This window comes from Carassius auratus, chromosome 31, assembly GCF_003368295.1.
Source record: "Carassius auratus strain Wakin chromosome 31, ASM336829v1, whole genome shotgun sequence".
NCBI classification, from domain to species: Eukaryota; Metazoa; Chordata; class Actinopteri; order Cypriniformes; family Cyprinidae; genus Carassius; species Carassius auratus.
Genome location: NC_039273.1, coordinates 28,077,308 through 28,089,758, shown reverse-complemented (window position 1 = coordinate 28,089,758; position 12,451 = coordinate 28,077,308). Strand labels below are relative to the sequence as shown.

Genomic DNA, 12,451 nt, shown 5'->3' with positions numbered 1-12,451 from the left:
GGTAACCTAAAAAACACAATGATGATGTTATAAATTTATTCATAAACTCCTTTACTGTCCATAAGCACAGAAAAACTCACTTTCACTTTCACCACGACCATAGAGAGAGATGAACTTGATCTATTGTTTGTGCTGCTTTGTGTAATAGTATAATGATTAATTCTGACAGCATTTAATGACCTCTGACACCACTCATAGCATCGCTATAATGAACCTGGATGATGAGGCTGTGTGAAACTAATATTAGAACAGACAATAAACACATGCCACATTCAGAGAGGCAGATTATCTCATCTTGGCACAAGAAACGCAAGTACGTCTGGATCAAATACTTGCATTGACTATCCACAACTGATCTACTACTTCACTGTTGTTATGTTTGTTGACACTCTAAGTAACTACCACTGTGTTTACTGCGATCTTAGCCATTTATGTTTTCATCAGGCTTCATTAATTATTAAATATAGGGGTTTCGATTTGGCTTTCCATTCTCACAATAGTTCACTTGGGTTGCCTGGCATAGAATTAATCTCTCAGTGTCATATATAAAGTACCTGGCCAAGTGTGGCCGAAAGCTTTCAGTGATCTGACAAGATACCCGTGGATTAATTAGCAGAGTGTAATTAGCACAGATGCACAGGTTTTCTGAGTGTATCATTACCGTGATGAAAGGCAGCCTATATTTTTGTGAGAGCAGTTGCTATGTTGCAAACGCTTTGCAAGTATAATTATAAAATCTTTGATTTTAAGACAAACAGAGTTGGAAAAATCTGTTCACATCTAATACTTTAAGACTGAAATGGTGCATTTGAATGCATAGTGTCTGAACCATTAGAACTGCACGTTGTTGTATGACTTTTATTTTATCATGAATTCTAAATGTTATTACTTTAATATTCTAAAACTGTCTTGCAAACCACTGTTTCTGCAGAGTACTGTAGCTGTATGTTGTTTGATAAGAACTGAGTTTCCTAGCCCGATTATTATTATTCCCAGCCTCAAACAAGCAATTCATTAGATTTCATGGAGACTTGAGTCGCAGTCCAGAAATCCTTGTGGTTGTTTATAAGCACAAAATAACACTTTGTATAGCTAATAAATGATTTTATGCCTCTATTGGCTTCGTGTCCATGCACCGTGGCTGTTTTTATAACTCTCAAATGATGTGAGAAAAGGACGAACATCCATTTTTAGTTCAGCAAAAGCGAAGATCAAAAGCAATAGTCAGGGTAAAGTAAGAAAAATAGATCATTTTAGGCGGCTGGTTATAGGGATTTAAGACTTTTCCAATAAAAGACAAATCGAACATTTATATGAAGTCTTAGAAGGGCTTCTCCTGTCTTCAGAAACCAGGAAACAAATTTAGGAGCAGAAAGATAATGAGGAATTAAATATTAAAGAGCATATTAATGGGAGACTTATTTGCATGTTGGATATCTTTGGAGGAGATAGAATAAAGAAACCCTCATACTTCCATAATGTCTTTCCATCTTAAATTAATGTCAAAGCAATCTCTCAACACTCTCATCACGAATGCTCGCTAATGGAAAATGGGCTAAATAAGATATATTAGCTTAAGACGAGAAATAGGTTATGGAGGAAAGATTGTGTATTAAATTATTCCAAATGCCAGTTTTCTTGCAGTCTGTCATGCATTGTAACATTTTAAAGCTTGACAACTCTATCTGTATATTGTTCTGTTTCTTGTGATGTGAGTTTGTTTGCTCTTGTAAAAAAAAAATGGCACTTAGAAATACTCATATTCTATTTTGAGACAACCAAAGATGAATGCATGGCTTTCATCAAGTTTCCCTTCAACTCTCCATTGTGTTCCTTTTATAAGACAGCTTTGATTTGCATGTCAACGAAAGGCCTTCCAAAAAAAAAAAAAAATAGGAATTTGTTTTTTTATTATTATTATTTATTTATAACTAAAATGGAAAAAGTTGATTCTCAAACGGCACTGACTGCTCTCATATTCATATTTAACCCCAAAAATGAAAATGACCTTGTAATTTATTTACCCTTAAGCCATCCAAGATGTAGATGAGTTTGTTTCTTCATCAGAAACATTACATCACTTGCTCACCAATGGATCCTCTGCAATGAATGAGTTCAAACAGCAGATGAAAACATCACAATAATCCACAAGTAACCCACATGACCCCAGTCGTTTATATATCATTGTATTTAATTATATTTACTAATTGCTAGCTTTCAGGTTTTGTCGGCTAATATATAGATAAAAATAAATATATAAAAACAGTTATACTGTGAAATACAGTTATAATATAAAATACATTTAATTTATTTTACAATGTCTTTGTCACAATGTAGAAATGTCAAAATGCCACATAATTGTTCTTGGAAGTTTACAGATCTGATGGGACGTGTCCCATTTCTTCTGGGTATACTACATTACTTTTTCCTTAACCAGTATGTTATGATTCCCCATGTTAGGTCATTCAGGCGGTGTTCTTTGGCGTGTGTGTCCTGACTGACCTCTCAAGCCTTTTGACAAAAGGCAGTGTCTGTATGGAGCAAGAGAGACAGTTGAGGAAGCTCATTGGCTTGCGAGACTGGATGATGGCTGTTCTGGCCTTTCCTGTTGGTGCGGTATGTATAAACCACCAATCAGATTTCTCATTTTGCATATATACACTTATAAAATACTCTTTGTTGTTGTTAGTTGGATCTGGAGACTGTGAGTAGTACTGCTGGCTCAATGAGGATATGTTGATATTCAGATAACATCAGTGCTTAGAATCAACATAGAAATTTGGACTGAAATTTAATAAAAACACCAATATGGCCAATTATCAAAGTGAAATGATGCAGTGATCCAGATTATTACCGTGCAAATAAATCTAAAGTTCAAACTAGAGCTTGGAAAAGTTTCAGCTTTTATATAAGCCTGAACACATGCAAACATTGCATTTTTTGTAAACGGAAAATCAGCAAAAGTCTTTGGCTGCTGGCGGTGACTTACACTGTGGTTAGTTTAAAGTGTGTGAACCTACCGTAAACTCTCTGAGCCATCAAGTTCCATTGTTAAAGTGTGGGAAAGAAAAAACAGTACAGTAACAGAACATGAATGCAATACTTTGTCTGAAGCTGCCCTTCCCCTCCCACACATGTCATTGACATTAAGATGTCTGAAACCACAGAAAAACAGAGGCGACTATTCAAAACTTGTTTCGAGCAATCATCCAGTGGATCTAAGAAAGGAAGGTTGTGTATAGAGCATATTTTTATGAGGTTACCAAAGGTAAATTACTGCTTGCTGCATATGCCTGACCAATGGTTTTATATTTTTGCAATTTTGCAGTTACATACATGTGTGTAATTGTGTACAAATGTTACATAAATTTGTGCATATAGTTTACGTTGATGTGTCAAGTCAAGTCAAGTCACCTTTATTTATATAGCGCTGTAAACAAAAAAGATTGCGTCAAAGCAACTGAACAAAATTAATTAGAAAAACAGTGTGTCAATAATGCAAAATGAAAGTTAAGGCAATTCATCACTGAATTCATCTCAGTTCAGTTTAAATAGTATCTGTGCAATCATTTGCAATCAAGTCAACGATATCGCTGTAAATGAAGTGTCCCCAACTAAGCAAGCCAGAAACGACAGCGGCAAGGAACCATCGATGACAGAATGGAGAAAAAACCTTGGGAGAAACCAGCCTTAGTCAGGGGGTCCTTGGGAGGAATTTGCCAGAAGAAATGGGACGCCTCTTACCATCTGCCCCATGGAGGATCTCGCCAGGCCCACTCCGGACCCAGAGTCCAACCCACTATTTTCCCAATGTGCCTGCCTGCTGCTGAAGGATAGCCATCGCCTGCAATGATCGATGAGCCATCGCCGTATAAAGGAACAGAGCTGAGGATCAACGCAGAGACAGTGCTGTTGAAGACGTCAGTCCAGGTGTGTGAGCCGGCATCACCACCTGCCATGAGGCAGAAAGACATGGACGGGATGAGCACGGAGAGGAGCACCACCCTTTGCACCATGGCTGAGGGTGAGCTGGATATGGAGTGGCAAAAGGGTCAAAACGAGGATAATATCTCATCGACTGGGAGTCCGAACTAGAAGTTGAACTGTACTTGGTTCCCTTTCTTGCTCCTAGAATGTGTCCTCCAGTGCCTGCTCCTCAAAAACCGCTGTCATCTGGCAGCCTCTCTGCTCGCCCTCAGCCCACCATCATTGCAGTGCAAGCTCCGTGGGAGTGCCATCCTCCAGCATCACCGTGGTAGGAGTCTCCTCCATCTCCGCCTCTAGCTTCCGAGGCCTGGACTCCGCCTCGGCCCGTTGACCCGTCAGCACCGCCATGGCTCCTACCTCCCTCGTTTCCATTGTGGCCCGGCAGTCCTGCTCTGCCTTGGCCTGGCGTCGACCATCCTGCGCCTCGGGACTCCACTCCTCTGGCTTCACCTCATTCATCTGTCCCTTTGGCTCTTCAAGCTTCTTTATCCCCTTGGCTCCACCTCAGTCCTCTGTCGCTCTGGCTTCACTGCGTCCTTCCAGATTCACATCTTCCTGTCGGTCCCTGGTGCCATCGGTTCCACCTAGGAACTCTGGATCCTCCCCGTCACCCTGACTTTTCATCTCTTTGCCTTGAGCTCCACCTGTTCCGCCACCGTTGGTCGGCCCCCTGGAGTCGGTGGCCATTCCTCCTCCATGGCTCCTCCCACCGTCGGCTCCACCTTGGGCTGTCATTATGGCTGTGACCTGGGTCCTGCTGTGCTCTACCTGCTCCAGGTCCCTCATGTCTCTTCCCTGGCTCCTTCCTCTGTGGTTTCTGTCTGCCGGCCCCCTCCCGGGGGTCTGTCCTCCACTGGAACCTCCTCCTTGGTGCCCATCCCATTCCTCCCCTCTGTTCTACGGTGTGAGGTCGCACCTTCCGGGAGGGGGGAGTATTGTCACGCCCCTGGACTAGGTATGTTGTGTTTTCCCTCCATGTGTTCCATTCCCCGTGTGCTCAGTATGACCTAGTTTCTGTCTTCCCTTGATTATGTAATTATGTCCAGGTGTGTCTCCTTAGTTCCCTCATTATCTTCATTAACATTCCCCTTAAAAGTTGTACTCTGTTCAGTCTTTGGTTGTCCGGTATTGAGTTTACATTGATGTGTACGTGTGTTCATACATGTCTGTGGATTACCCTCTCTGTGTATTATTTAAGACTTTGTATTTCATCTTCGTTCTCGTTTGTTCCCTTGTGCACCAGATTGTGACACTAATATGCTGCTCAAAAAACCTTTCTAAATATCATCGGTGTCAAAAACAGTTGTGGTGCTTAATATTTTCATGAAAACCATATTAAGTTTTATTTCCCGATTTTTTGATGAATAGAAATTTCAATAGAACAGCATTTATTTGAAATAAAAATCTTTTTGTAGCATTATAAATGTCTTCACTGTCACTTTTGATCTATTTAATGCAATCCAGCTCAGATGGTCGCTGTGTCTTGTTTTGGTGGGCAGAATAGACACCCTTTAGATTTGTATTTAGACCATCAAAACATTGAATCATCTGATGCTTTAAAAGGTACAATAGGTGAACTGATGTGATAAAGGCATGAGCCTGCAGGTCTGGTCAGACAGCATCTGTATTCTCTTAACACATACTGCTATATCTGGCCACATCCACACATTCTCCTTTGCATAAGGGGACTACAGACGCATTGTCTTAAATGTACAGACTATTTGTTTTGCAAATGCCCAGTCATCTATCTGGCAATGCCACAAAACCAGTTATGTAATAAAATCCTGTCCTGCGAAGTGAAGAAGGAAATGCTACGTTGTTTCTGTTTTGTGTGTGTGTCCGTGATGACAATCAGATAATTAAATGGAAAATATTAAAATTTTGATCACAAATGTCTTGCTTTGTCTCTGGCTGCCTAAAGAGCTTTTAATATTGCATGGCACAATGTTAGTAAAGCGTTTAAGATGTCAAATGACAGTGTCAACGTGACTTAAACCTTAAGTGGAAAGAAAATTGACTCTGCTCTGCTCATTTCTTTTTAATGAAAGAGACAAAGGCATTCCACTTGCATTGCAATGGATTATTCATAATAACATACAATCTATCTCTTAATGGCTAAATATTAAATAAAGCAAATTTTAAAAATACAAAATTTTTACTAAAAGTGTGAAAATACACTATACACACACATATACAAACTTTTGACTGGTAGTGTATCTGATGACTAGCCCTAGACTGAATGTTTTTCCTGCAGTTTCGTTAATATTTTCAGGGAAATTCTGCAAAACAAATATAAAAATGAATAACAATAACATAATATTAAATATAGCATTGGATTTTAAAATATAAAAAGAATAAATAAAATAAATATAATATTTAAAAAATACATAACGAAATAGATTTTTAGGTTGTAGGTTGCAGATTCTCAGCAGGACTTAACGAGATAGCGGACAGGGGAGGCTTGCTTGTTAGCCTGTATAAAACTTCATAACCAGACAGCCATGAAACAAACACAAAGTAGATGCTTGACTTGGCCCTGGTCCTCAGTTTAAGAGCAATGCATGAGGCTCAGCTTACAGATATTACAGTGAGCATCATTAATGTTGACGTTAATATTGGGACACAGGCTCTACTGTGTTTGAGAGATATGCATACTTATTAGCATTAGCCCAGGTTATTTCCTGGCACCTGTTGGTGGTATATGTGTCTCGCTGATATTCACTCTACTAAATTGTAGTCGACTGATGCACAATGGGACTAGGAATAGTTTGCCCAAAAATAAACATTTGCTGGAAATTTACTCAACTCCATGTCATCTAAGATAAGATAAGATAAGATAAGATAAGAAACTTAGCAATACATGACTTGCTTACCAATGAATCACAATAATCCACGAGTGTAATCCACATGACTCCTGTCCATCAATTACCGTCTTGCTGAGTGAAATGCTGAATTTTTATAATAAACAAATCCATCATTAAGATGTTTTGCTGGCCATAATCCACAGTAAGGCTTCCTCCAGTGAAAAAGCCCATCCCCTGTTGTCCTCTAATAACCATCAACATATTTTTTTTTTGTTTTTGACTGTTTTCGCTAGTAAAAGTTTGCCTTATCTGTGCACATTTCCATCCTGATTCAGACAAAACCACTTTTTCACCACTTTTTTTTTTCTTCATCTTCAATATTGTGGATAGAGGATTTAGATTTAAGTTGGGAGCAACAGTGAATTAAAAAAAATTTTTGGATGAATTTGTTTCTTACAAACATGCAGCTTTTCACTTTCAATATATTAATTGCTGGGCTGGAGTTGAGTGGATTATTGTGATATTTATATAAGCAGTTTGATCTCTTATTCTGACAGCACCCATTCACCGCAGAAAATCCACTGGTCAGCAAGTGATGTAATTAAAAAAAAAAAGTCATCTACAGTACATCTTGGATAGCCTGATAGAGGGTGAGTAAATGTATTAATGATTATTTTGGGGGGAAATATTTATTTAACAACCTTTGTCTATCCATGTTATTTTGCAAAGCAGATGTAAGAAATTTTCTGTGAATATGCAAGACTTCAGATCCATTAGATGCTATAGGTAAATAACTAGAAGAATAAAAGAATATCAAAGTGCAGTAAATACTAAAACTATTTGGGATACACATAACAAATAACAGTTTGCAATATCAAGCTGCACAAAGACTGTTTTTGTACACCTTAAATAACTGGAAGCGGATGACACAGAAAGGCTTGCACATTTAAGTTCCAAATGGCTGTACCTGTATCTGCTCTTATGTTAAAATAAGGTGGAAAGTATGTCAGGCCTAGGGATGGAGTCTCCCATTCCAGCTAGCTTGGCTGGATAATAGAGAAGGTTTGAAGTTTGTTATATGGTTTATCCACAGTGCCCAATGAGAGTGTGTGGAACAGGCAAATCCAAATAAACCACCTGTCCGGCAATGAACTTATTTAACTTGTGCTTTCAAGATGAACGCGGCGATTACTTGAAATATGCTTTAAAAGTACAACGGTTCCCTTTCACAAGGGCTATCCTCATAGTCCCACCCATTTATTTGGGTACAGCGACCATTATCCAAGCTCTTACTGGAAACAAGAATTCTGCTAAATAATCGGAGACACCCAAACCAAACAGAAATCTGTCACGCCAATAAATGAGGCCCATTAATGCAAATACGTTTGAGCAGTTCAGGATTACAGCAAAGGAAGGTGAAATTCCTCCTCGGAGAGCCTGGGACTTTTTCACAAGGCCTGTATGCCCCACACCAACCTGCCCGTTTTGACAGCGTATGTGATGTCCTCATCATCTTAACACTGTCCTTTTCACAGAAGGCATATGTATCTTTGAGTGAGTGTTGGATAAAAGCAAAAAAAAAAAAAAAGTCAGCTCTTAGGGATTAATTATGGAATGCTGATATGAAAATATGAGCTCTGTGTGTTGGTTGTCTGTGCTCATGACTGGTTTTAGTCCTTGTGATGGTTTTGTGCAGAGATTTGGTCCTGTAGATGAGGGAAAGAGGATATTAAAAAAGTTTTTTAAAAGTCTTTTTAAAAAAGACTTTTCGGCATAACGAGATGTGCTGGTGTGAAGCAGGAGTTAGGCAGTCTGCCGGAAGACCTGCTGGGAATCTGGGGGTGAGGAATGGGCTTAATTTAAAGACATTGTGGGGAGTGAGAGGTCTTAAAAAGTTATGAAGTTCTCTGAATATAAAATGTAAGTTTTCTCATTTTAGCTAATTTCAGGAAAATCCATCATTTAAATGGCTGGCACTTGATACTAGCACCTGGCACTGTGCTGAATACATACAATATTAATCTTAGGAAAGAGCTTTAGCATTATTGGTTTGTATAAAAAAGCTGAGGAATAAGCACAAGCATGTCCTTTAAGTGTGTTCAGGAAAATGGGTAGTATTTGCCATGTGACCATGCAAAAATAGAGATTTTGCTGTACTGTTTATCCCACACTATGGGTATGTTTGAACAACAACAATGTACAAAAAATTTACAGATCTACTGCTTACAACATTGTCAAAACAATCCCCATTTACATGGATTCACAGTTGTTGGTGATTTGACTTTGTAAACAAACAAACAAACAAACAAACAGAAAAAACCACCTTGCCTGCACACAAAGCTATGGACTATGAATATGTGTGTAGATGAAATGACATAACGTTTTCAAGAGTCAAAAATGCCATTGCTGTGTAAATTAATTGCTAAATGTAAAAAAAAAAAAAAAGGTTGTTTACTGTGAATTCACCTGCATCTCCTAGTTCCTCACAGTAGCATAGTCATGACAGAATGCCGGACCTACAAACATGTAATTGCATGTTTTCCCTCTGTTTTTATTTCTGAGTTTGTTTAGTGGTTTTTTTTTTTTTTCGTTGTTTCTCTATGGGTGCCCTTGCCAGTCTGGAATACCTCCTCCTCCTGCTGGAGCAGGGAGAAGGATCGCTTGAGGAACTTACGGACTGTTCTGGCCCTCGCCCATCTCACCAGCTACTCGGACAACGCGCCTTTGTAGAGTGGATAATGGCGAGAAATGGTTCCCTGTTAACTGTCTGTTCTAAGGAGGATCTCGCCATGGACAGAGAGCCCAAGTTCGCCACGGCTGACAAACCGTTGCCGCACGGCGCGACAGAGAACCGGATCGCCACCGAGCTGGAGCTTTAAGTGATGTCAGTCAGGGTGCAAGAGCCGGCAACGAATGAGGGAGAATGCTGCCGACAGTGAGAGTGCGGAGAGGAGATCCGCTTCCTCCACCGTGGCTGAGGTTGAGCTGATAATGAATCTGGGACTGTTGGACTGCAAGGGAGAAGTTTTAGAAGGGGACCTCATCAGCCGGGATGCTGATCTGGCCCCTTTCCTCCCTCCTGCTGCAGAGCCCTCTATCACTCCTGTTCCCACATCCAGCCCAGTGAGGTCTCCTGTTCCCACATCCAGCCCAGTGAGGTCTCCTGTTTCCATGTCCAGCCCACGGAGGGCTCCCATTCCTGACTTCAGTCCTGAAAACCCAGAGGCTCACAAATGCACCCACTCATGCCTCCTCCTCCTCCTCCGCTGTCGTCTGGCAGCCCCTATGCTCGCCCTCAGCCCACTATATGTCATTCCTCCAGCTTCGCCTTGGCTGAAGTTTCCCTTGACCTTGCCTCCAGACTCTAAGCCCCAGACTCTGCCTCAGCCCTTCGGCTCCACCATGGCTCTTAGATCCCTGCATTTCGCCATGGCCCGGCAGTCCACAAGCTCATCTTCACCGTGGCCTGGCAGTCCACTAGCTCATCCCTTTGGCTCCACCTTGGTCTAGCATTGACCATCCTGTGCCTTGGGACTCCACTCCTCCAACTGCACCTCGTCCCTTCACTCCCTCTGGCTCCATCAGGCTCCTTCATCCCCTTCGGCTCCTTGCGACCTAGTTTTCCTGTGTGTTTGCTTGTTCATTGCTCCGAGGTGTGTCTTGTAAATTTCACCCCTGGCATTTAAATTCCTGTCTGTGCAATCGGTGTTTGTCCGGTATTGAATGTGAATGTCTTGTGCTATGTGTGTTCCTGTCTCCCCTGTGTACCCCGTGTTGGAAGGAATAAAGACTGTTTACAATGAATTCTCCCACATCTCCTCGTTCCTCACAGTAGTATAGTCATGACAGCAGCATTATAAAAAAACAACAACATTGAAAGCTGAAAACTTTTCAGTCATAGGTGCGGATATACACATTTTATTTATAATAAATATATACAAAATTAAATCATATCCCATAACACACATATTCTACACATCTACTATAAGTTACTATAAAAATGTTAAGACTTTTAAGCAAAATGCTGATTTTTGTGATCGGATGATTCATTATCAGTTTCTTCTTTGTTTTTGGTTTGCAGTTTGTAGTGACTATGTTCTGGACCCTTTACGTGTATGACAGAGATTTGGTATATCCAAGACTCCTGGACAACTTCATACCTCAGTGGCTAAACCATGGCATGGTGAGTGGGAAACTGCTTTCTTTTGTTTTTAGAAACTACAAGACTGTAAAATATATTTGCTTATTTGAAACCACTGACAATACAAATTTCTTTCTAAATGAACAATGCTATTATAAGATAGATACTGTAGATAGATAGACAGAAAGAAAGAAAGGGGTGCATTTCCGAAAAGCAATTATGATCTATGACGAAGTTCCATTGTTACCAATGGAGTTCAATGGAACTACCGACCATAGTTAGCCAACGATGCTTTTGGAAAATGCAATCCAGACACAGACAGACAGACAGACAAACAGATACTTCACTCTCAGGCAGGAACAAAAGAAAAGCACATTTTGTTTCTTTCAATCCCTTGGGCCACACTGACGTCAGATGTCAAATGCTAGTCGTTGTGCAAACTTTCATTTCAATCAGGTGGAACAAAAGCTCCAAGGTGGGGTCTGAGTGGCAGGTCTTGTTTTTATGACAAGTGTTATGTAATGTTAAGTGTGGCAGCATTTTTAGCTGGTGTGTAATTCCAGAAGCAAAACACAAAAGTGACTCTGCTGGCATCAGTGGCAAAGAATGTTTATGTCGATACTGTATATTGTCATGAATGCAGCCTAAAAGTATCTGCAAAACTGAAATGACTGTGCTGCAATTAGTCTAGAAGAGTCTCTACAGAAGATATTTAATAACCTAAACGCTTCTATTTTGAATCCTTCTTTAATCTGCTGAAGTGGCCTCGACGAAAGAGCTTTTGGGACCTAGAGGCTTCTGATAGATTGATAGGAAATACAACTCAGAATGAGGCTATTACTGGAAATGTGGTTGGATGTCTCAGTCGTCGCTAATGACAGGATGTATTCGGTTGACTTGGGTATATCCCAGGGCCAATGACAACACACGTAGCGGTTGCTAGGGAAACATGTCTCAGTTATTAATCAACATGAATGTAACCTTTGAGCCTAATCAGAAATTGTCTCTATCTTTAATGTGCAGTGGCATTATCACATGCAATTGGATTTTTCCGCAGGGTTTTTAAACCTTTAAACGTTTGTCATTCATACACATTAGACTGTACATGATTTTTTAGGTTTGGTTTTCAGGTATATGCTAAAAAATGTACATTTAATTTCTTCATGTTTCCCTAATGATTTTGCTGGACGGTGACCCAAAAATGAGTAGAGAATCTGTTACAGACAGCAGGGGGAAAAAAACATGCAAATAATAAAGAGTATGATTGTGCATTGTAAGGATGGCAAGATCAATAAAATGTTCAACCCCTAATTCACACTATAGGCTGCTCAAAATCCATAATTTAGGGTTTCCAATGAAGAGAATGCTCTTTTCTGCTTTAGACAATGGTTTTCTCTAGCCAGCGAAGGAGCAGAGGTCTTCTGATCTAAATACAGTTGTGCTGCTGAGGACTGGCCCACGGGAGAGAACTACCTTCCAGCTGAGGACAATTTGTGCTATGCAGAAAGTTCCAGATTAT

General features: G+C 40.2%; 1 protein-coding gene across 2 annotated transcripts in view; it reads left to right on the top strand.

Annotated features, from left to right (window-relative positions):
* LOC113051053 (androgen-induced gene 1 protein-like) overlaps window positions 1-12,451 on the top strand; it is a 34,490-nt gene that overhangs the window by 1,358 nt on the left and 20,681 nt on the right. For both annotated transcript variants that reach the window (XM_026214668.1, XM_026214669.1), the window contains exons 2-3: window positions 2,461-2,616; window positions 10,873-10,974. In XM_026214668.1, the coding sequence (XP_026070453.1) occupies window positions 2,461-2,616; window positions 10,873-10,974 (258 nt within the window). The remainder of the gene's footprint in view (window positions 1-2,460; window positions 2,617-10,872; window positions 10,975-12,451) is intronic.